The sequence below is a fragment of the Balaenoptera ricei genome, chromosome 8, assembly GCF_028023285.1.
Source record: "Balaenoptera ricei isolate mBalRic1 chromosome 8, mBalRic1.hap2, whole genome shotgun sequence".
In the NCBI taxonomy this organism is placed as follows: Eukaryota; Metazoa; Chordata; class Mammalia; order Artiodactyla; family Balaenopteridae; genus Balaenoptera; species Balaenoptera ricei.
Window position 1 is genome coordinate 97726590 of NC_082646.1, and position 23101 is coordinate 97749690.

The 23101-nt window shown below is 53.5% G+C and overlaps 1 protein-coding gene across 1 annotated transcript in view; it reads right to left on the minus strand.

Annotated features, from left to right (window-relative positions):
- The window catches only part of ALX4 (ALX homeobox 4), a 40532-nt gene extending 18990 nt beyond the window's left edge, over positions 1 to 21542 (minus strand). Inside the window, exon 1 of the mRNA XM_059929662.1 lies at positions 21092 to 21542. Coding sequence (XP_059785645.1) covers positions 21092 to 21542 — 451 coding nt within the window. The remainder of the gene's footprint in view (positions 1 to 21091) is intronic.
- Between the last annotated feature and the right edge of the window lie 1559 nt (positions 21543 to 23101).

Consider the following 23101-nt stretch of genomic DNA (forward strand, 5'->3'; position numbering starts at 1 on the left):
CTTGTGGCTTTTTCCCTCCTCGTTACATATAGTTATCTATGTTCTATATGGAAATTAAAAAAAAAAAAAAAAATCAAGACAGACCAAAAGAAGAAAACTGTAACACACAAACACAAAAGGGAAACATAATTTTTTTTTTTTGGTAAAAGTCTTCTTTTTTTTTTTAACCTAACACTATCCTGTATATCTTTCCATCCTATTCTATATTCTTCTACTACATCGTTTTTAATGGCTGCATAGTGTTTCACCGGATGGACAAACTATTTTATTTCATCAGTCCCTTACTGTTGGGCACGTGGATCGCTGATTGTTTGAAATGATAACAGGCCTGGGATGAATATCCTTGCAGTTAAATCCCTTGATACTTTCATGGTAATTACCTCAGAAGAAGCTCCAGGAACTAGAAATACCGAGTTAGATCACAGTCACACCTTAAGAGCTCTGATAAACGTGTCTTCTAGAAATCTGCCAATTTCCTCCGTGTGCCCATCTGCTTCAGGGCCAATACCAGTCATTATACTGTTTTTTTAAATCTTTGCCAGTGTGAAGGATAAAAGTGGAATCTTGTTTGAATTTACATTTTTTTAATTACTAGTAAAGTTAACCTTTTATTTGTTGTATTTCTTCTTTGCTGAATTGTTTCTACTGGGCTTCCAAGGTTCAGCGCAAGGCTGACCCCTTCTTCCTCCCTGACCCCGGGGGCTGGGCTTACCTCTTAAACACTGGATTCTCTGCTCTAAAGCACTGGTGTGTGGTCCTGCTTCCCACTCGACTGTGAGCAGTTCAGAGCAGGGCCGCCCTGACGCACTGCTGGGTCCTGAGCTGGGCCCGGGCTCCTTCTGCCTTTGGTAGCACCGGGGCAGCTCTGCAGCTCCGCCGGGGGTGACGGGGCGCCCATAGGAAAGGGACCCAAGGCCACGGGGCTGGACTCCGGAGCCGGGGGGCCTCGGTCCCTCAGCGCACACACTGCTGTGTGGGGTGGCTGCAGCATGGGAGTGGGACACTGGGCCTTGCGGGATGATGGGGTTCAGAAAAACCAGCCACGGGGCAGGGCACGAAGAGCCAAAGGTGGCCCCGCTGCTGCTAGGGCCCTGGGCAAACCTTTTGGCTTCTCTGCTTCCTCATGTCAACAAGTATTGCCGGATTTCCTGCCAGCGAGAGGAGAGAAGGGGTTATGGAGAAGGCGCAGCCCCTACAGGAAGCCAAGACTGAGGAGGAGTCGCAGGGCCCTGGGACGCCATGCTCACCCACAGGGCAGGTTCCCAGGTCCCTGAATTCAGGCTCTAGGCTCCCCCCTAAATCCAGCATGATCAAGGCTGCAGTGGCTCACACTGGCCACCAGGAGGCACTGCAGTCCCAATTAAGTTCCTCGGGGCCAGAGGTGATGCCCCAGGGTCCCGGCTTCAGATGAAGTTTCTCCAAGTTTGGTTAAAGGCACAGGCCCTCCCTGGGAGGGTTGGCCAAACAAGCAGTTATTCAGTCCTACTACGTGTCTGCCGCTGTCTCAGCCCTACAAGGGACACAGAGGTGGATGAGGTGGGTCCCTGCCCTTCCCCAAAGAGCTCTTTCCTCCTCTGGTTCTGAGGGTTTTCACATTCTTATGTCAGTCCCTCAGAATTCCCACACGGTGGCTTTCTTCAGCACCCTCATTTTACAGATGGGCAAACTGAGGCTCAGAGAGAAAGTACCCATTGAATGTCACCACCACTGGGTGCCAGGCCTGACCTGAGCTCCTCTGATTCCCCAGAGTCACCTCCCTTCGTGGAGACCCTGGGGAATCCTCGGTCTTCTAGCTACTTACAAGTGAGCCATGCAAATGCTACCCACACCCCGGTTTTGCCAGGTGGCTGTCCATGTAGCTGGCGGATTTGTTGCCAGCTCCTCTGTGGGCTCGTCCCCAGGGAAGCATCAGCAGAGGCGGGGGCTGCAGCCCCCTCCTCCATCACTCCACTCTCAGACAGCTCTCTTGGTTCTTCCCACACACTGAGGTGGGGAGGTTTCCTGTGGTCCAGAGGATGGAGGGTGCTTCCCAGAACCAAGGAAGGAAAAGGAATTAGCACTGGGATGCTTCATGCTTTACCCAGTACTAGCACACCTGTCATGTCACCACTGCTGCTCTTCACAACAACCATGTGAAATATGCCCATTTGACAGCCCCAGAGACTGAGGCCAGAGGGAGTAAAGGACTTGTCTAAGAATACACAACTGGTGAGAGGCAGAGCTGAGGTTTGACCCCTAAGCCTGTGGCAGTTCCTCTGGGCCCTCCTAGACTGGATACCCTGTGTGGGGTTGGGACGGGGCAGCCAGAAGATAGGGTCAGGGAGGAAGGGAAAAAGTGGGAGTCACAGGAGAATGGCTCCTCTCTGATGCCTCTAAATCTGCCCCATCACATCCGACCTTCAGTGCTGGCCCTGATGAAACTGTCCTGATAGAATTTCATAGACCATCTGGGACCTCAAATGTGGACCAATGCCTTTTCTTGGGGCCTTGTTTTCAGGGTCCCCTCCATCCCCCAGCTTACACCCAACTAATTCTTTCTTGTTTTCTTTCAGACACCGGGTCTCAATTTGCATTTGTTCTCTGCTAAATACTGAAGTATTTCGAGGTAAAGAGGCATATGTCTGCAACTTACTCTTAAACAGTTCAGAAAGAAAGAATACGTATCTGTGTATAGGTATGTATATTGATACATACATATATACAAGAGAGACTGAGAGTGATAACACAAATACAGTAAACATTAAGATTTGGGGAATCGGTGTCATGGGGACCTGGGAATTCTTTGTATTCTACATTTAACTTTTTTGATGTCTGAAAATATGTCAAAACAAAAAGCTTTTAAAAAGAAGTATGCAGACAAGTGGAAAGAAACCACTTTATCCAGGAATCCCAGTTCTGAAGCCAGCATTTGTATAATTTGAACAGGACCCAGACTGGGGTTTAGTGAGCAACCTCTCTTCCTCCCCGTCACCAGCACCATCCATGGTGTCTACAAATGGGCTTGCACATTGGAATCAAAATCACAAGGCAGAAGCCAACTCTAGGAACAAACCTTGCTTCCTCAGCCCTATGGAAACCCACATTTCCATCCACATAAGTAACTGGTGACCCCATTAAAGCACGTGGTTCTTCTAAATGCTCTTCTAAGGCCCAAAGGAAGCAGTATTTTGTTAGCTGAGGTCAAGTTACTCTTGGACCTTAAAAGTAATAGAAGTACTTTTTATTGTTTGAGCCTATTATAATTTCAGCTCTCCTACAATTATTCTAAATGAGTGAGGTTTCCTTGTATCCAAAGAGAAGGGGTTAAAAAGAAAGCCGACTGACAATAGCTGGACCATGGAAGTGACCTAAGTGTCCATCAGCAGATGAATGGAGAAGCAAACTGGTACATCCATACGGTGGAGTATTATTCAGCCTCAAAAAGGAAGGAAATTCTGACACCTGCTACAACACAGATGAGCCTTGAAGACATTATGCTGAGTGACACAAGCCAGTCACAAAAAGGCAAATATTGTATGATAGCACTTATATGAGTCCCTAGAGTAGTCAAGTTTATAGAAACAGAAAGTAGAACAATGGTTGCCAGGGGCTGGAGCCCAGGGGTGTAGAGTTAGTGTTTAATGGGGACCAGAGTTTCAGTTTTACAAGATGAAAAGAGGATGGATGGTGGTGACAGTTGCACAACATTATGAATATATTTCATACCACTGGACTGTACACTTAAAAATGGTTAAGATGGTAAATTTTATTATTACTTGTATGTTACTACAATGAAAAAATTGGAAAAAAAGAAAAGAAAGCCCACTAGCCAGTGTCCCTCAGGGCCTTCATCCTGCCTTCAGCCCCCGAGGTCCCCTCTGTCCCCCAGCTTACTCCCCAAATTCTTTTTTCTTGTCTTTTCCCTGATGATGTGACTTGGTTTGCATCTATTCATTGTGCTCCTTCCTTGGTTTACTTGTTTGTTCATTCACCAAGCACCTCCCCAGAGCCTCCCCTTAGTCATGGCCTCATGGAAGGGACAGACATGTAACAGTGTGGTCAAGTGTTATGGGGCCCAATGGCAAGAGCCCTGCATCCTGGGCACAGCGTGTCCACAAGGAGGAGCAGTCGGTTCTTGTTGAAAAGGTCGGGGAGGCCTCAGCAAGAGCGTGACCTTGAACTGAGTATTGGAAACTACAGAGGTCCTGGCAAGGCATGCTACATTTTACGGCAAAACAGGACACCCCAACTCCCAACTGAGCTGGTCCTAAATTACTAAGTGAGAAGCCTTAGGGGCCTCCCCCCAGGGCTGGTGACAATACTACGGGCAATCACATAATCACTCGTGTTTGAGTAGTACTGACCCATCCACTATCTTATTTGATCCTCCCCAGATCCCTAGGAGGTCTGTGTTTTTACCCCCATTTTACTGATGAGGAAACTGAGGTCCAGAGAAGCTTAACTTGCTCAAGATCACATAGCTAGGAGGGGCAGAGCTGGGATTTGAACCCAGATGGTCCAGCTCCAAGCCCAGTGTCCTGTCTATGGCCTCTCACACAACGATGTGTTGTCTCTCTTACGTAGACAGGCAATCTTGAAGGGACTGCAGGCAGACTTAGTCTTGTCATTGGGAGACACAACTGAGCCATTGGAGACGTTTCCATCACAGAGGACTAATCTAAACAGAACTTTCGGGTGACGATGAGAAGCCCCATTTATGATCTAACACTTGAACATCACCTCCTGATATTTACTGGGGTGAGCTGGGGTCGTGACCTCAGTCAGGGGCTCTAACCACCCCTGTGAGCTGCTATCCTCATGGAGACTGAGGTTTCCCACCTCCTTCCTTCCTGGTCCGGCCTAGGTCTCATCCCCAAGCCCTGCCTCATGAGGCTGGAGGAGATCCTAGCACCCCGCAGGGGAAGGGGCGCTGGCCCAGGCTGGGTCCACTGCCACAGAAGCAGAAGAAGCCTCCATACTCTCCCTTAACCCCAACCAGAAGTCCCAGAGCTCAGGGGTCACCCTGGGCCACTACTCACCTTCCAGGCAGGTTACGGAGACCCCGAGCGATCACAAGGCCTGTCAGTGGAGGGACTGTGTCTCCCGATTTCAAATCAGCTTGGTGGTCTGTCTGCCCCTTGTCCCTCTCTACCTTCACCTAACCAAGTGGCCTTGCGTATGTCCCTAAATATCTCCCACCTAATCCCTCAGAGCAGGGAGAAAACCTGCATTCCCAACCATCCCCACGGAGGCACTGTAATAGTGCCGTTGGATCCAAGGGAGGCAAGATGGAGAAGCTTAAATCCTGCTCTAGGTGAAATGAATGAGAAGTCTTTGGAGCAGGACAGGCTTGAGTTTGACTCCTGATTCTGCCACTTATTTGCTGCATTCATTCATTCAGCAACATTTCTGGAGCGCCAGCTATGTGCTGGGCAAAGTTCTAGGTGATGGAAATACGAAGTCTAATAAAGCATGGCCCCTTCCTTGCAAAAGCCCCCCTTCATGAGGGAGGCAGTGATTATGGTGCGGGGAGGTGGACAGAGCAGGGGCATCTCGGCCAGCCTGGCGGGGGGAGCAGTATTTCCAGGACCACTCCAGATCTCTATATAGGAGAGGCTTCAAGGCAGCGATCTGGTTGGAGGGGTCTGTTAAAGCTGTGTATAGCTAGCTCTTTATGCATGATAAGGAAGTGTCAGTTTTCCCCATTAAAGAAATGGGGACATTTCTAAAGGAGATTGTTAAGGAGGCTTCCAAGCCACTCATGCTTTGGCAAAGTGACTTGGCCTCTGTGTGCCTCAGTTTTCTCATCTGTAAAGTGAGGTGGATGATACCCACCTCCCAGCATGTTTGTGAGGTCTCAGTGAAGTCCAGTGCAAGAATGCACATCCCTGCCTGATACACAGCACACCCTCTATCAACGGGAGTCCCCCGCGATACATTAATACACTTATTATTTGGAGGCAAGTTAGGCCAGGGCAGCTGCAAGAGCAAAGCAAAGTCAGTCACTCAAGCTGCAGTGTCTCATCCTCTCCCCGCCCCCGCCCCAGGTGTACTCTTTTTAGCTCAAGTTTCCCCAGCTCTAGCTGCCTGGAACATTCCACAAACCCCTGTCCCAAGTAGCACCCCCCACCCCAGTCCCCTTCCAATCAGGGCCCATTTTACATACATTTAACAAAGACGATAAATGGGGTGAAACATTTGACAATTTTGTTTATCATTTGTTACATACATATTTAAAACTGCTAGTTGATGCTAAAGAAAGGCCCTTCCATAAATACTTTTTAACCTAAGTTAGGTTGCAACTTGAAGCTATAACCACGAAATGAGAACTGTAATTTTAATCACTGCACTGAAGACAGCGTGGCTTACAAACCAGTTGACAAAGGTCAGAGCAGTCGTGAGCTGCTTATAAAAACCTCACTCCCACTTACACTCTTGGAGCATCTGGACAACTTTCCTATGGAGGCACACCAATACTTAATGGCTCCGGAAGAATTTTCCCTGTGGGAGCATCTGCTGCCCTCTAACCATCATACCACCTGAAAGCTCTCTGGGGGTGGGGAGTGGCGAGACGGACCGTTCCAGAAAGGTAACCGTCGCCACCACCACTGCTGCTGTCATTTAGAAACCAACTTCGGTGATTCAGGACTATGTTGGGGCCCTTTCTGCCCAGCGAACCCCAGGTCACCTTTCCAGGCCCGAGTCTATCATCACTTCCTCTTTGCGGATTTCCTGCCATGCCCTCCTCGGAACTCCCCTAATAATTAGATAACTTTTCACAAAGCATTGCAAGTATGCATGTGTGGCAACCTCCACCATTAGACAGTATCTTCATCACGGACAGGGAAAGCATCTTATCAAGCTCTGGGCCCCACGTCTCGCACCCAACAAATACCCTCTGAACTAGATGCATCTTGTCAAGCAACTAAATGTCTCAGCCTGCAGAATGACCATGTCGGCCTAGAGAGAATTTTTTTTTTTCCCCCACCAAAATCAAGTGTTTTCTTCCTCCAGATGTGTTCACGCTGTGTTCATAACCTAAAGAATCATTTAGAAGCCAAAAAAGCAAGAAGATGTTTCTCTCCTTGGACAAGAAGGGAAAAATAATGGCTGAATTAATTGTGAGACTGCTGGTTAAAGTTTTCTGAGGTTGATAAGGCTGGATTAAGATTATTCAATCTTGGCTTAAAAACATTCCATCTTTAAAACTATAAAATGGTTAAAAATTCAAACTCTCTAGAACAAAATTATACCTAAGCTGTTAGAGTTTCCATCTAAATGGCTGGGATTTGGAGTAGGTGGGGTCCAAGTGTTTTGCCCATCACGTGTAATAAGTATAAACAATGTTCAATATTCCAATATTTACAACAAACATGTTGGTGAAGAATGATTCTTTCATTGCCTTCTGATCATCTGGACTGAAGAAAACGTCAAATATGTCTCTGCTTTAAAGTGTACGGTGTGTACCTTCCACCAAGAAAACCGCAGTGGATATGTGATGAGTACATCTCTTTTCAGTACTCTGTTAGTACTTCTCGGGGAAATGAATCATCCCATGAAACAGTGAGAATGTACTTTGTGTAGCACAAAGATGGCTTCGTGTAATCTCCTCTGAGGGGCTAAGTCCTGTACAGTTTATTAGGTAAAGCCCGGCCCTGGCTGTCCACCTGCCTCGGCTCAGGCAATGTTTCTCCAAGGCGGCCCCTGATCCCTGGTGCAGAGCTGATGCTGAGCAAACAAGGAGGCTGGTCCACGAGCAGTCAGTTATCGTGAGTTTAGGGAAGGGGAGCCTAAACTCCCCAGCAGCCTGGGGAGATGTGGCCTGAAGGGTCTGAGGGGCCTTCTCCCGTCCTTGATCCCTCCTGACCCCAGGCTAGGCAGACAGCCAGCCTACACCCCTTTCATCACTCATCCGTATTTTATAACGTTTTGTCAACCACACAGTGTGGACTCAGTAATAATTTGCTCATTTTCCAATTTTATGCTTTCAAGTCAACCATAACTCTTTGTCAAAGTTTCCAGCTTCACCTACTCAAAGTTCCAGCAAAATCCTATCAAAAATAACAGCTAATATTTATTGAGCACTTACTCTGTTCCAGGAACTGTTTTAAGCTCTCTACCTATATCATCTTATTTAATCCTCACAATATTATTCATATACCCACTCTACAGATAAGGAAATTGAGGCAAAGAGGTCAACTAATTTGCCCAAGGTCACTCAGCTAGACAGGCTGAAATCTGTTCCCAGGTCCTGGCTACACTGGCCTCACCGAATCCAAGGCATCTGAAGCTTCAGGCAGCCAGTGCAGCTGAATTGTAGGATGAACACAGTTTCTACAGGAGTCCAAGAACATTAGACACTGTGCCTGTTACTTGCCTTTGGGCACCTGGCTTGGAGTCTCAGCCTCTGTTTATTCAACTGGGTTGGGGGATTCCAAGGCAGGAAGCACTGGTCTCACAAGAGCCCCCTTTGGGGCTCCCACTGCTCCACTGGCAGTGATAGTGGGGGACAGAGCCCCCCTCCCCTTTGGTTACCTACCAGGGCTGTAGAATACTATCTAGTCCCTGGCTGAGCCGCTCACTGGACAGCACTTGGGATGGAGGGTGGAGGACAGGGTGCAGCAAATGCCTCTTAAGAGAATCAAATAGAAAATCTTCAAGATATTCACAGGGCCAACAGTGCAGAGCCAGGGGGGGTGCACAGGGGGCTTCCCTCCTCGAGCTCCTCCCAGCTCCATGGGGAAAGGGCTCTGGGATCATCTTACCAAAAGGAGTAGTCTCAGATTTGGTCCTCTCAGGAGGCGGTGTATGGACCCTAAGAGCACAGGAGAATTTCCCCCAAGGCCATGTCCTCACAGGAGGGTCAACTGAAGGACATGGGGGCTCCCAAACAGCAAGGGGCCTACTCAGAGGCCAAGATCGTGGCTCTGGCACCCTCACCACTAGCTCTGTCCTCCACCCCTTCTCACCAGCTCTGGTTCCTGGAAAACAAATGTGTCCCAGAGCTGAATCTCATTGGCTGGTCAGTCTCTGGCCTGGAGGCGAGGGACTGAACAGGATGACTTAATGAGGTTCCCCATATTCTGGAACTCTGGACCTTCACCTCAGAAGGCCATGCTGGGGACAGACCAATTGTACAGAATAGAAAGCCTAGAAGTAAACTCTCAAACATATGGCCAATTGATTTTCTACAAAGCTGCCAAGACCATTCAATGGGGTAAGGACAGTCTTTTCAACAAATGATACGAGGAAAACTGGATATCCACATGCAAAAAAATAAAGTTTGACCCTTATCTTACACCATTTACAAAAATTAACTTAACATGGATCAAAGACCTAAACTTAAGACCTAAAACTATAAAGCTCTTAGAAGAAAACATAAGGGAAATTCTTCCTGGCATTGGAGTTAACGATGATTTCTTGGATATGACAATGAAAGCACAGGCAACAAAAGAAAAAATTGATAAATTGGATTTCATCAAAATTAGAAACTTTTGTGCATCAAAAGGACACCATCTAGAAAGTGAAAAGACAAGAATGGAGAAAATATTTGCAAATCACATATCTGATAAAAGATTACTATCCAGAATATACATAGAACTCCTACAACGAAAGCCAAACAACTCAATTAAAAAATGGGCATATGAATAGACATTTCTCCAAAGAAGAAAGACAAATGGCCAATAAGATATACAAATGGCCAAACACAAAAGGACAAATATTGTATAATTCAATTTCTATGAGGTGCCTGGAGTAGGAAAATTCAGAGACAGAAAGTAGAACAGAAGTTTCCAGAGGCTGGGAAGAGAGGGAGATGGGGAGTTATTGTTTAATGGGCCCGTCTGGGATGATGAAAAGGTTCTGGGAATAGTGGTGATGGTTACACAACACTACTAATGTACTTGATGCCAGTGAATCATTCGTTTAAAATCCTTAAAGTGGTAAATTTTATGTTATGTATATTTTACCACAATAAAAATTATCCCTAATTAAAATAAAGATTTGAATTTTAAAAGAGGCCACACTAAGCTTGGGCTCTCAGCCTCTCACTGTACTGCTCAGAGGCCTCTAGGGGCTTCCCTGAAGTCTGAACACCTCACCAGAAAGTGAATGGCCCTCTCGGCTTTGCCCCTGTCATTCCTCAGGCCGATTGTCGCCTGTGTCCATCATGTCCCCTGCAAGGCACACACTTGCTCTTTCCCAAACACTCCATGTACTTTCCTGACCCAAGTGCTATCTGCTGAGTCTAGAGTGCTGTTTCCAGCTCGTTCAGTTGGTGAGCTCCTATTCAACCTCCAAGGCCCATCTCAAATGCCCGTAATCACTAAGTTTCAGTCCATTTGCACTTTTCCTGAGGACTCCCATGTCTTCACATCCCCATGGGCAGGAATCAACTCACTCACTGCCAAGTGCTCCACACCTGATGACACAGGGGCACAACCCGGCAGGAATTGTTGGATGGGAGGGGGAGCCTTTGGCAGGGCACCTCTCACAGCTTTGTTTATGCCCAATTCCCTCTCTAAAGAGGCAGGAGGAAGCGCTTCCATCAGAGTCTCCTCCACGTCTCTGATCCGCCTCCCAGAGTGCCTGGCTCACTGCATAGTGGTGGCCACGACCTGCTGAGTGCTGGCTCCACCCCAGGCTCAGGTCTAAATGTTTCTTTTCACCTGGGCTGTAAGCTCAGGACAGCATCCTGGCCAGAACACAGTGCTGCATCCCTTGGGGGTGCAGAATCTCAGAATCCTGGGGTGGGACGGGGCTGAGTGGATGGGGTACCCAGGGAGGAACATCTGCAGCCCTGGGGCCGCCCCGCTAGGCAGACGGCAGGAAGAACCAGGGGCCCAGAACTCACTGCAGGGAAGGGGGGAGACCTGAGAGGAGTGCGTGTGGCGGGGGAGGTGGGCAGAGGGATGCCTATTTGACTAGAGCTGGCCTGGGGGAAGCAGCAAGACCCTAGCTGTGGCCTTGGAGGTGACAGCGAAGGAGAACAGTTGGGGGGAAAAGGTGCTCCTCTAACTGCCAGAGGCTGAGAGGACTCCAGGCTTGTGCAAAACAGGGCGACCCAAGACTTCCCTACTCCCACTCCCCAGAGGGATCCCTGAGGGAAATAAATTATTTTCCACCAGGGTACAAGAGAACTACAAGTTGGGTTCTCACCCAGGCTCAGATTCAAAAGAAGGAGGAAGGAAGAGAAGATAGAAAGATTTTTAGAGTTCCTAGCATGTTCACATCCTGATTCCTTTCCTCTCTCCCTCCTTTCCTCCCTCCCTCCCTCCCTCCCTTCCTTCCCTCCCAAATGTTCATTGAGCACCTGCCATGTATAGCAAGCCCTGCTCCAGGCTCTGGGAAATGTTTGAAACAAAACAGACAAAAGCCTTACCGCAGTCTCTCATCCTCCCCAGGAGGAAGGTATTTCCCCATTGTTTGCTCCCACACATGGTCCTCAGCTCAACCCTGCCCTGACCAGAGGTTCTGGCACGTTCCTGGGGCCTCCGGGAACTCAAGGAGTAATCCCTCAAAACAGTTGTGAGGTCCCGACGCAGTGCCTGGCCCCGTGTTCTCACCGCAGCGCAGCAGGACACTTGAACAGGGAAGAAGCTGGGCCCAAGGTCAAAGGTCAGGTCTAGACTCCAACCTGCCAGGCACCAAGCCCATCCTTGACCCCCCATCTGCCACTGCATCCCCAGATGAGAAGATGAGAGAAGCTCTTTGGGGGCCATATTTGTAAAACCCAGTCTTTCAATCCCGTATCATCTGGGATAGGATGAGAGTGACCTCAAATCTAATTAGGATCATCCCACAAAAGGATGCCCTCTGGGTTCTCAGAGCCCTTGGCCGTCAAGTACTTACCTTCTTGCCTCCGAGCTGTCCCACCTTGGGCAAGTTACTCGTCTTCTATGAGTCTGCTTTCATCCTTGAAATAGGGATGATAAGAGGATCTCTCTCTCTCTCGGGGCTGAGATGGGGATTCAGTGAAATCACACCCAGGAGGCGCACTGGCACAGGCAGGCGTGCTCAGGAAACATGAGCTGTCACACGGGGTCCTCAGCGGCAGAGGCCTTACCTTGCCAGCTCTAACCTCCTTTTGCCTCACACCCCATCAGCCTCACTTCCTCGCCGTCCCTGTCCTGAGGCAGGGAGTCAGGCAAGACCACCAGACTCTTCCCGTTTGGCAGGCTGGACCAAGGAACTTCTTGGTACAACGAGGCCTGGAAGAGCGCAGAACCCCAGGGCCTCAGAAATCAGCTAGTCCCAGGCAGGGGGTTTCAGATGGGAGAGCGAGGCCCTGAAAGGAGATCTGTGCATAGAGCCGTGGGCATCCTTGTCTTCTCTGCCCTTTGATGAGCTCCCTCCTTGAAGGGGGGCCGTGGAGCCGTCCCAGCTCAGTGCTGGGGTGTGAGCCAGACGTCAACCCACGTGGCTGAGTGGTGGGGCTGCAGACAAGGCCAGGGAGACCCCTGGATATCAGGGAGGCCCACAAATCCAGGAGGCACCAAAGTTCTGAAACCTGATCGGAACTCTGCCCTCGCCCCCCCACCCCATTCAAAATACCTTAGTACCCGCAAGATGACTAAGGAGGTGGGGCTCTTAGTCCTCCCAGGTGGAGAAGGTGACCTTGCAGGATATACCTGCAGGCATACTACCTCTCTGCACCCTCACACTCCCTTCCCACACAGGCAGGACAGGCCCAAACAAATCCCCTTTTGCAGATGAAGAAACTGAGTGGAACCGGAGATAAGGGGACTGTTCCAAAGGCACAGGGCCATTTCCAGGGGAAAGCCAATACTTGAACCCAGATCTCTTGACCTACAGAGAAGGCATGGAGGGAGAAAAGGAGAAAAGAGAGAAGTTGCCAGCTTTTCAGCTACCAGAGGAGATCCAGCTGGTCTGTGGCAGCTCCCAACTTCCCTCAACCTCTCTGAGCCCTCACCTTCCTGGGCGAGGTTCCGCCCACCAGGGGGAGTGGGGTGAGCCAAGCTGCCCCTCTCTGCCCAGCCTGAATCTGGGCGTCCCCCTTCCAGCACCGCCCCCGTGAACTGCAAACAGCCAAGTCACTAGTCTGTCTTCTGAAGGCAGGACTTCTGGACCTGAAGGCAGGGGCTGCGTCCAGGGCTTCACAGAATCCCCCAAGAGGCCTGGCACAGGGACAGGCAAAGTTTGGTGAGCAACTGGAATTAGGCATTTCAGTCCCTTCCCTGTGAAAGAGGGCATTTGGGACCGGGTGGGGCACCCATCCTGACACCATGACCCATCACATTGGAGGGCTGAGTACCAGGCTTCTAGACCCAACCGATGTCCGCAGCCTGGCAGATGGTCAACCTCAGAGGAGGAAGTCGGTCATGTGGCCTCAGCTAACCCCCTTGGGCTCTCACTGCACGGTTTCCATGCACTTAGGAAAGAAAACCTGGTTTAGGGAGCCCAGCAGGGAGCAGGAGTCCTTGCCCCATTGGGTCACATTCGGGATGAGTTCCTGCAATCCCACCGGGTGCTCTTCTGTTGCCCCGGCAACCCCAGGAGCTCATGGTGGAGCCCACCTTATTTCTGGAGGAGGAGACTGCAAACATCTACCCTGTTTGATGCACAGACTGTGCGGCTTACTGGTTGGGTTACAGCGAAGGGAGACAGTGGGCGGGGTCGGGGGGGGGGCAGATACTCCCCAACTCCTTCTTCCCCTGCCCCCAGCTGGCCACAGGGGGACTCTGCCTGCCACTCGGTGAGTCAGCCTCCCTGAGAAGCCGCGACCAGCGACGGAGAAGGCCACAGGCCATGACACACAGGCTCTTCGTCACCGCCTCCTGGCCCGCGACTTTGGTGGCAGAGCCTACAACACGCGCGGTCCCCGCGGGCCGGGCGGGCGTAGGGGGGGCGGGGTGTCCGGGATCGTGCACAGGTGCTCACCCTCGCCCGCACACGGCTCACCTACACTGGCTGCACCCTCGGAAACTCTGGGGAACGTATGCCTTCCACATAGGAGCACACACAAATTAGTATGCACGGTCCCCTGAATCACCCTGGGAGAGCAGGACCGGGACCCGATGAGTATGGGCGGGGCACACCGCTCCGCGTTCACGATGGACATGCGCTCACACAAACCCCCAGGCCTCCACCCACACCAGCCAAGGTACTGGGATATGCTCACAGGGGCACTTAACCACACTCCGGCAACACTCTAAATGAGACACCAATTCTTCATTCATCCTTCCAGCCAGTACACATTTCCTATGCCCAAATGTGTACACCTGGAAGGACAGAAGGTATAGGATAGCAGGGAGCTGCTCGCTGGGTGTGTTCTAGGAGAAGGTCTGGCACATGGTAGGTGATCACTAAATGCCAAGATAGGGAAGATGGGTGCAGACAGGGGACAGGAGTGGTGGAGGGGCCAGGAACCCCTGAGCCCCCGACTTGAGCCTGGTCACTCGTGAGCAAAAAGACACCCCGTCCCTCTCCCCTCTCCATAGTGAAGCCCCAGCCTGGAATCTAGAACCTGCATTCAACTTCCGCTGCTCTAGGACCGCCTGCCCACTTGTCCTGGGACTGCTGCCTACTTGGTGCCTGTGCCCCTTAGCACACCCCAGGAAACCCTCAGGACACGTTTCCACTTCTAGGAAAGCCTTTCCCGGCATACTCTACCCCGATCTCTCCTGGACAAAAAAAAAAAAAAAAGTATGTAAGGGTGAGGAGGGCAGGGAAAGAGGGTGAGGGGGGTCCAAACTGGTACCAGCACAGTAACCCCTAGAGGGCCTTTGGAAATCGTCCAGACTCCTGCATTTCACAGAACTAAAATTCGGACCGGAAAGGGAAAGGGGAGGGATTTTCCCAAGGCCATGCAGGGAGTAGAGAACACCGTGGTGGAGACCCGCCGCCATCTCAACCCAGAATGTGCGCCCTGCCTCGCACGGGTGCCAAGCTGGACCTTCGCGCCCGGCCCAAACCTTCCACAGCCTCTCAATCTTCTCCGCCACGGCCCTTGGAGAGCTCGGAGAACCTGCTGCTCTGCCCCGACCTGGGTCCCCGGCGGTCCATCTGCGAGGCGCTTGGGGCTGACGCCCAGGCTTCGGGACCCCCAGTTTGGAAGGAGAATCCGCTCTGAGACAATCTGCTTTAAGAATCCGATGAAACGCGCGCCGGCTCCCTCTCTTTCTCCAAAGCGCAGTGTCGCCCACACCCAGCAGCCCCGACCCTGCGGTCCCCAGTACACGCAGCGTGGTCCTCGGTAAAGACAGGTACTTGGCAGGCAGTGGCACCTCTTTCAGCGCCCCATCTACCCGCCGGTACCTCCCAGTAACCCTCCTGTCCTCACGCGCAGTGAGCCTTCTAGCTGCCCGGAACTGCCCGCTGCTCAGCATCGCCACCCCATTCCCCAGCCCTTCGATGCTCTGAGCAGTGCTCTTTGCGTGTCTCTTTTCCTCTCCACTGAGCCTCAACTCCCCTTCCACCGCTCCCTCTCTTCCTTGGTGCTGCTGGTCTGGGGTGGGATGGGGTAGAGAAGAGGGTCTTTGCTAAGGTGGCAGAATGCACTGGGGAAGGGCGGGTGCACAGGTCCGGTGCGTTTGGAGCTCCCGTGACACCTCCCTGGACACACTGGAGGCTCCTGTCGCACCACTGAGTCCAGCCTTTGTAGGGAGACCAGCTTCCAGGCAGCATGGCATTAGCTGCCCCGGGCTACCCCGCACCCCTGTACTGGGTGAAGAAAGAGCATCTTGAATGGAGTTGGGGGTGTTGCCGCCCATCTGCACGTGTGTAGGCTAGAGAAGATGGCACAGGGCTGCACCTCTGGATGGAAGGTCCCTGGGGGCCACCAGTAACTCTGATCTCTGAGAAGCACCAGCCTACAGCTGGGAGGCCTTGGTGGTCACACAGAAGTGCCTCCTCTTTCTCCAGAAAAGCCCTGTTTTGAAAAAAGGGCCTCTTCTCACTGTCTAGTCTGAACAGAAGGCTGGCCTGTGGCACCCACAGCTCCAGAGCAAAGGGCGAGGGTGGGGCGGTGCCTTTCACTCTAAACTTGCTGGCTGATCATCAGCCCATAGCTGAGTCCTCCCTGTCTTGGTTTTCGAATCTGATGACCTGCCTTGTCACCTTAACAACGCCTGGCGAACCCCGTAGCTGCGGGAGCACGTGGCCAGGTGGCACCTGGCAGGCGGGGTCCCGATGCGGAGTCACGATCTCACCACCTCACCCAAAACAGTGCCTGTGCCTAGGTCCTTCGGTTTCCTGGGGGCGGGGGGAGCTGAGGACGCTGAGGCTGCGGGTGCTGAGAGTTCCCTCAGCCAAGCATTCTCTCGCAGCGGCCCCCAACTCCCCTCTCCTTGCAGTGAAAGGCACACCCACTCCAGCGCGGCCTCCCCATTCTCCATCCCAGGCCCTCGGAGCCTCGCGGGCTCCCGACAGTTTTCACATTCTGTCTCTGCCTGCTGCTCCGGGCACCCTGGTCCAGGGGTCGGCGGAGAAGCCCGAACCCCACACAAACGCCGGGACTCCAACCTCCTTTCATACCCCGTACATGCAAAGGCCCTTATACTTCCATTTCATATTTCAGTTTGCCACCAAAACAAAGCCGAGGGCAGACTTGCGGGAAGAGAGAAAGGGGCTGAGGCCAAGGTGAAAAGGTATGCCCACGGAAAAGAGCGCCCAGCTGCTTTCTGAAACGAAGGTTCTCGGGGACTATGGCAAAAATTTATGTATGGTACTTTTAACTTGTTTTCCTGCTGTGGCCCCTCTTTGCAGCGGGCAAAACTCGGGGCATCGGCGACTTCATGAGAGCCTTGCGCGGCAAGGTTCCCGGCGCAGCCCGTAGTTCCCTCGAAGAGTAGGGACCGCGCAAATCCGGGCGTACAAGGTCAACCTACTCAAGAAACGCCGCTATCGCGAACAAGGGGCGAGGGGGGTGGGGTGGGGGGCGGGGGGTGGAGGGCAGGCTCTCTGGCTTCCCTGAAGTCTCTTCTGAAATTTCCTTACAACAACTTAAAAAAAAATCCCCCCACCCAAAGTTTTCGTTTACAGATACAGTACGTAAATGGTCTGTGTCTTGATCCAAGTGGTCGTTATACAGCGAACAAGTACATAACAATTCTTCAAACTTTCCACTTAACTGTGTACTACACTGTATATAAATTATAATAAAGAAAACTTTGTGCGCATCGACTGATTTAAAATAATACTAGACCTTTAATCCAGGCCTTCTGTTTTTCTATTTAAGACTGTATGTGTTTAGGCTGGACTGTTAGAGCAGACTGGCGGCTATAGAAATGAACAAAGTAAAAAATTAAAAGCATCTTTCTTCCTCTCCTCCGCCACCTCCAAAATTGACCGGGGGTCGACGTCACAGCTCCCAGGCTTGAGTTTTCCCTCCATCATCCCACAATCACCCACGGGCTCTTACGGCTAATGTGCAAGCCTCGGTTTCTCGCTGTCTTTTTTTTGGGGGGGGGGTCTCTCTTACACAAAACACACCCCGGTTCTTTGAGTAAATTCAAATATGACCCGGGAGGAGTTTACACATTTTGTGGTGTGTGGATTGTGTTGGTGGGAGAAAATAAATATCTCTAGCATTCAAACTCTGCGTCTAATTCGCCAAATCAAGACCAGCCCCTCGGCGGTGCCCCAGGGGTCTCCGGCCCTGCCCTCGCCTCCCAAGACCTCTGCGCTAAGAGCGCTGCCTTCGCGGACGGCTGGATGGGAAGGTAGCAGTCGGCTAGCAACGAAAACCTGCGTGCACCGAATCGAAAGCGAAAGAGAAGGAGGTAGCAGGGCTGTTCTCGGTAGCGTTCCGGGGCGCAAGGCCAAGGCCTGGCGGGCCGCACAAGCGGAGGCTTGGAGAGTCGTCCGCGTTGGGAGCGAGGTGCCGGGGTCCCTACTCCCGCGGCGAGGAGGCTCTTCGCCCGGCTAAGAAACATCGGTCTCCAACCTGGCGTGTCTCCTGGGGCCCATGCAGCCTAGGATGGGCCAGGGGGCAGGGACTTCGGAAGGCCGAAGTGTGAACCCGGAGCCTGACGGGGTCGGGATTGCAACACGCGAGGACACAGTGGGGCTCTTTTGTAAAAACGCGAATGTCTCTGCACCCAGGGGGGACTGTGGAGTCCCATTGTTCGTCGCCCTTTTAGTACTGATGGGGAAACGGAGTCGCAGTTAGGGAACGTCCGCAGCCGGGGAAGGTTTCTCACCTCCTCTTTCCCCATCTCCGAGAAGCCCCGCCACTGGAGACCTGAGGCGGCTGTCCTGCCCCAGGCTCTCTCGCCGTAGCCCCAGCACAGCCCCCAAACCCGCACCTTTCCAAGGAGCGCTTGGACCCAAGGACTGGCTCCCTGGGCTGACGTCCCAAAGGAGACCTCGGACCCTCTCCTCGGCTCGGTGCAGTTGCCCAGATGGAGGAACTGGCTTCCTGCCCGGGGGACTAACAGAGCTGGGAAGGAGGTTGCCAGGTCAAAGCTACCTTGGGTGGGAGCCGAGATCGGCCGCAGCAAGCCTAGCACCAAAGCCGTGTCTGCCTCTGCCTTTCCCCAAGCTCCTGGGGACATCCGAGGTTTTTTCCTTAGACCCGTTTCCCCCCCTTTGGAGTACATGCTCTCACGAGTGTGGCAGAGAACCATGTCACAGTATGCTTCAGTTTCCCTGCTTGCTGGCCATGTAGAGAGTCCGCTCCAGAGGCCCTCCTCCCAGCTGCCTCTGTAGAGATCAGAACCTCACCTCTTGGTGCCTCGGTTTCCTCCTCTTGGACCTAATGTGCCTAACTTTTATTCTACAGGAGCCAGAAATCTCCTCTTGGCCAGAGAAACAGCAGCTGCTGAGAGAAGGAAAAGAATAAGCAGAGCTGTTTGTTGTTTGTGGCTTTGCCCTGAGCAGTGCCTCCATCTTGGGCATCAGGGAAGTGGGGTCCTGTTGGTGTTTCTGAGCTGCCTTTTGTCTCAACCTGCAGCTTTTGGCTTTGCCTAGCGCAAGGTCGGGGGCCTGCCCTGTCCTCACAATTGGGTGCTTACAGGTTCCAACGGCACAGAGGCCGACGGTAGAAACGTGGAGCGGGGAGGCTAGACTCTTGCTCTGTGGGGGAACATTTACTACCCCATGAGGCCTTACTGTTATCTCCTCGTGATGCAGATGAGGAAGCAGGGCTTTAGAGGGATTTCTTACTCTCAGGTCACAGTGTGGGCTGCTCTAGTGGCTGCTGCCTGTAGAGGATGCATTATGCAGGCTGGCAGTGGGGGCCCAGCAGGGCTCAGAGGCAGTGCCCGGAGGGGTCTAGCTCTTTCCCCTTTCCCTCTGAACCTGAAGACATTTCCAAATGAGAGGTTGAAAGCAGCTCAGGAGCTCTCCTTGCCTAATTAACTCAGCCTCCTCAGAAGCCCCACTGGTGAATTTCTCTAACACATGAAAAACCAGTGCGGTGGGAGAGAAAACATCCGAGTCCCCTGGCTCTGCACAACGAACCTCCACGGGTCCCTCAGTCTGTGACTTGCTCACACCTAACATTCCCAAAGGACAGGGACCAGGAGGGGCCTGGGTGAGGCCAGGAGGAGGGAGCCTGATCCCCGGGGCTGGCAGGCTGGTGCATGTGGACGGGGCGAGAGCCCCTCTCCACCTGAGTGTGGAAGGAGCACCTGTGTGGAGCTGTGAGTGTCTGTGATCCGAGTGCCTGATCTCATTCCAACAGGAAGGTGGAGAGGAAAGGTGGAGGAGGTGGGGAAAGCCACCGGATCTCTCTAAATCTGCTCAGTCTGTCCTGTGGGTTTGAGAGTGTGTGGCTCTGTGCGAAGCCACATGAGCGTACTTGGTGTGTGTGCGCTGCTCATGAGGAAGCGGTTGTGTGTGTATGTGTAGAATCCAAGTGTAGTCAAGTGTATGTGTGAACGTTTGTGTGTGTCAACGACCACTTAGTGGACTAGTTCTGAGCCTGTGGGGAGCCAGATCCAGGCTGAGTGTAAGAAAGCGTTTGCCATGGGTTGTTTCCTAAGGTTATTCCAGTCGCCAAGGCCTCCACCATGTCCCACCTCTGTCCCCAGGCCTGATGGCTCTCCATCGGGCCTGGATCAGTGCAGCCAAAGCCATTGTCCTGTCAGAACCAGCTCATTTCCAGGGCCCTGCCTGAAGGCCAAGGCCCCAGGGGGAGAGTGTGTACCCAGGGCTCCTAGCCCAGGGATTTTTCTCTCCCTTCTCAGTTTCTCTCCCTGCCAGCTTGGGGCTCACCAATGCCGATTCTGTGGGAGAGAAGGCCCAGGCTCCTCAGCTGCTCTGGCCTCAGGCCGCCCTTGAGAGGCTCTCTCCTCCACTACGGTCGCGGCGCTTCGGGGCCCAGGCCTGCGTCCTGAGGCCGCCTTCAAGGGGGCTTGGAGGTCATTTAGGCCTCAGGTTCCCCGTGGGCCCAAATCAGGACCCAGAACCTTCCCTCTTGCCCAGCACTGCGGCGCCTGGAACTCTGTGGCTTTCCCAGCCGGTCGGTCCTAAACCATTGTTCGGAGGCCGGCCGCCTCTGGGGATCGCCGGAGGAGAAACGCTCGGGAACTCTGGTCGGCCCGCCTGCCCGCCGCGAACCACCTCGACTCAGGTCTTCCGCGGCCTCAGGCGTCTCTGGACCCGCACGCGTGTGGCGCCCCCGTTCCACGGCATCCCGGGCGCGCTCCGCCGACTGCGCTCCAGGCTCCCGGCCGGGCTCCGCACCTGCGACGCTCCCACCTGCGGCGCCGCCCGAGGAGCCCCCTAGCCGGCGAGGAGCGCGGCCTCGGCAGCCCCGGAGCCCAGCGCCCGAGCGCTGCGCTTAGCTGCGACTGTTTCCCGCCGCACGCCTTGAGCCGGCGCGAAGCATCCGCTTCAAAGTCGGCCCGGCGGGCAGCGCAAAGCAAGTGGTTTGGGGGAACGGCGAAGAGGGGAGAAAGAGACTCCAGGCTGAGTTTAATAGCCGACGCTCCGCGCCCTCCGCCGAGCGATCTGAAGGGGGCAGGAGGGATCCCCTGGTCTCCTCGGAGCGGTCGATCCCCATTTTCCGACCCGAAGTCACACGCAGCTCGGCCCCGCGCCTCCCCAGCCCTCCAACTCCTGCCTCCCGCAAGCCGAACGGGCTTTGAAGGTGCCGAAGCCCTGGGTCCTGGGGACCCCAGCCCGAGGGATCCGCACGTGCACTCACCGTAGCAGGGAACCTGCAAGGCCGCGTTGTGGCCGCCGCCGCCTTCCTGGAGTTTGAGGGTGCCGTCCGGGGGCGTCTTGCAGGCGCCTCGCTGCAAGTAGAGATGCGTTTGCTGCGCGGGTGGCTGCGGCGGCGGCTGCGGCTGCGGCGGCGGCGGCTGTGGGGCCGGCGACTGGGGCTGGAACTTGTTAAAGGAGCCCCGCGCTCCGGCGCCACTCTCCAGGGGTGCCGCCAGGTCCTGCTGCCCCGCGCCGTAGCGGGCGCGGCTCTTGGCGTCCCCGAATCCCTGCCCTTTGGCGGCAGCCGACAGGAAAGTTGTGCTGAACTTATCACCGCCGGGGTATGCCCTAAAAGGCGACGAGCCCTCCCGGCTCTGCGACACCGGGCTGTAGTAGGCGTCCATGGCAGCAGCCGGCGACTCGCAGTAAGAGACGCAAGTCTCAGCATTCATGCCTGGCTTGGGCGGGCGACGGGCGGGGGCGCGAGCGAGAGCGCGAGGACGCCACCGCGCGCCTTGGCCGGGAGTTTGGAGAGGCAAGGAGGCAGTAGCTGTGCGCTCCGCGCCGGCCTGCTCGCTCTCCCCCCTCCTCCGCTCCACGCCTCTCTCTCTCTCTCTCTCCTCTCACCCCCTCCTCTCTCTCCCTTCTCCCTCCCCACAGCTGGCCCAGGGAAAGAACGGAGGACTGTAAAAAGATTCAGATGTTTCGGAAAGTTGACCAGATCTCCCAAACCCTCTTAAGGTTTTGAAGCGGAAAAAGAGAGAGTGAATTTTTTTTTTCTTGACTTTTTTTTCCCCCTCCTCTGCCTCTTCTCTCTCCCTCCTCTCCTTCCACCACTAACCCCCTCCCCCCCCCCCCCCCCCCGCCTTAAGGAAATGCTACTAGCTCGCTCGCAGCTCGGAGGGGGTTCTACCAAGAGCCGCCCAAAGGCCTTTTCGATTCAAGGCGGGGCCAGGGAGGTGTCTGGACTCCCCGGGTTCCCGAGGCTAGGCTGAGAATTGGCGGGTCCAAGCTTTGGCCTAGGGGAGGGGGGTATGCAAAACTTTAGTGACAGATTTTTAAAAATATAAAAAAACAAAACCAAAAAACCTAACAGGTTTCGACATTCGGAGTCTGATGGGCCGCTGGCGTCCGGGTGCAGGCAAGTCGTTTGTACACTTGCGTGAGAATTTGGCGGTGCAGCTGCGGGTCTTCCCACTGGTGCCTTTTCCTCTGTTTCCAACCCCTTTTCCCTATTCTCGGTTCCTCCATGAAATTAACACACACACGCAGCAGTCATCCTGTGCACGACCACTTTCACGTCTCGTTAACTATTTCCCTTTCCTGTAAGGGCACTGGGTAGAGGTGAGGAGGGGCCCGTGTTCACTCAGACACTGGAGAACCCCCAGGCTGGGCCAGTTTCCGAAGCTTTAGAACGCGGCCCCCCCCTCCACCTCTCCCCTCCGGGGAAGGAGCCGCGTGTGCCTCAGGTAGGTCTCCGCCCGGCCGAGGGGATTTTGTGCCTGGCACACCTGAGAATGTGGAGTTGGGAGACCAGCTGGCCGCGCCTCATCATCACGCTGTCACCTGCTCACTGCTCGGGTGGGGGTGAGGCAGTCTCTAATCTCTGGCCTCTCTGTCCCCGACTGTAAACCGAATGGCTTGGATTTGATGGGTTGTGTGCGCCCCAGGGAAAAGAACGTTTACAGCGCGTCGAGTCCTTTCCACATGGCTAATCATCAATTGCACCTCACAACAACCGTGAGTGGTGGAAATCGGGGTCCCCAAATGTTCTGATGAGCAAACCGAGGCTCAGAGAGGTGCGGTCACCTGGCTGAGGTCACACAGCAGGGAAGTAGCAGCGCCTGCCTTGAAACCCAGGCTGAGGTTAGTCCCTCCGCGGATCTGGGATGGTGTTGCTGACAGCGAAAACGCACAGAACAGAGGAAACGGATCTCTGACTGCGGAATGACTCAGTTTGAAGGAGACCAGTAAGAGCAGCCCTCGATAAACTGCAGGGAAAAATCCGTGG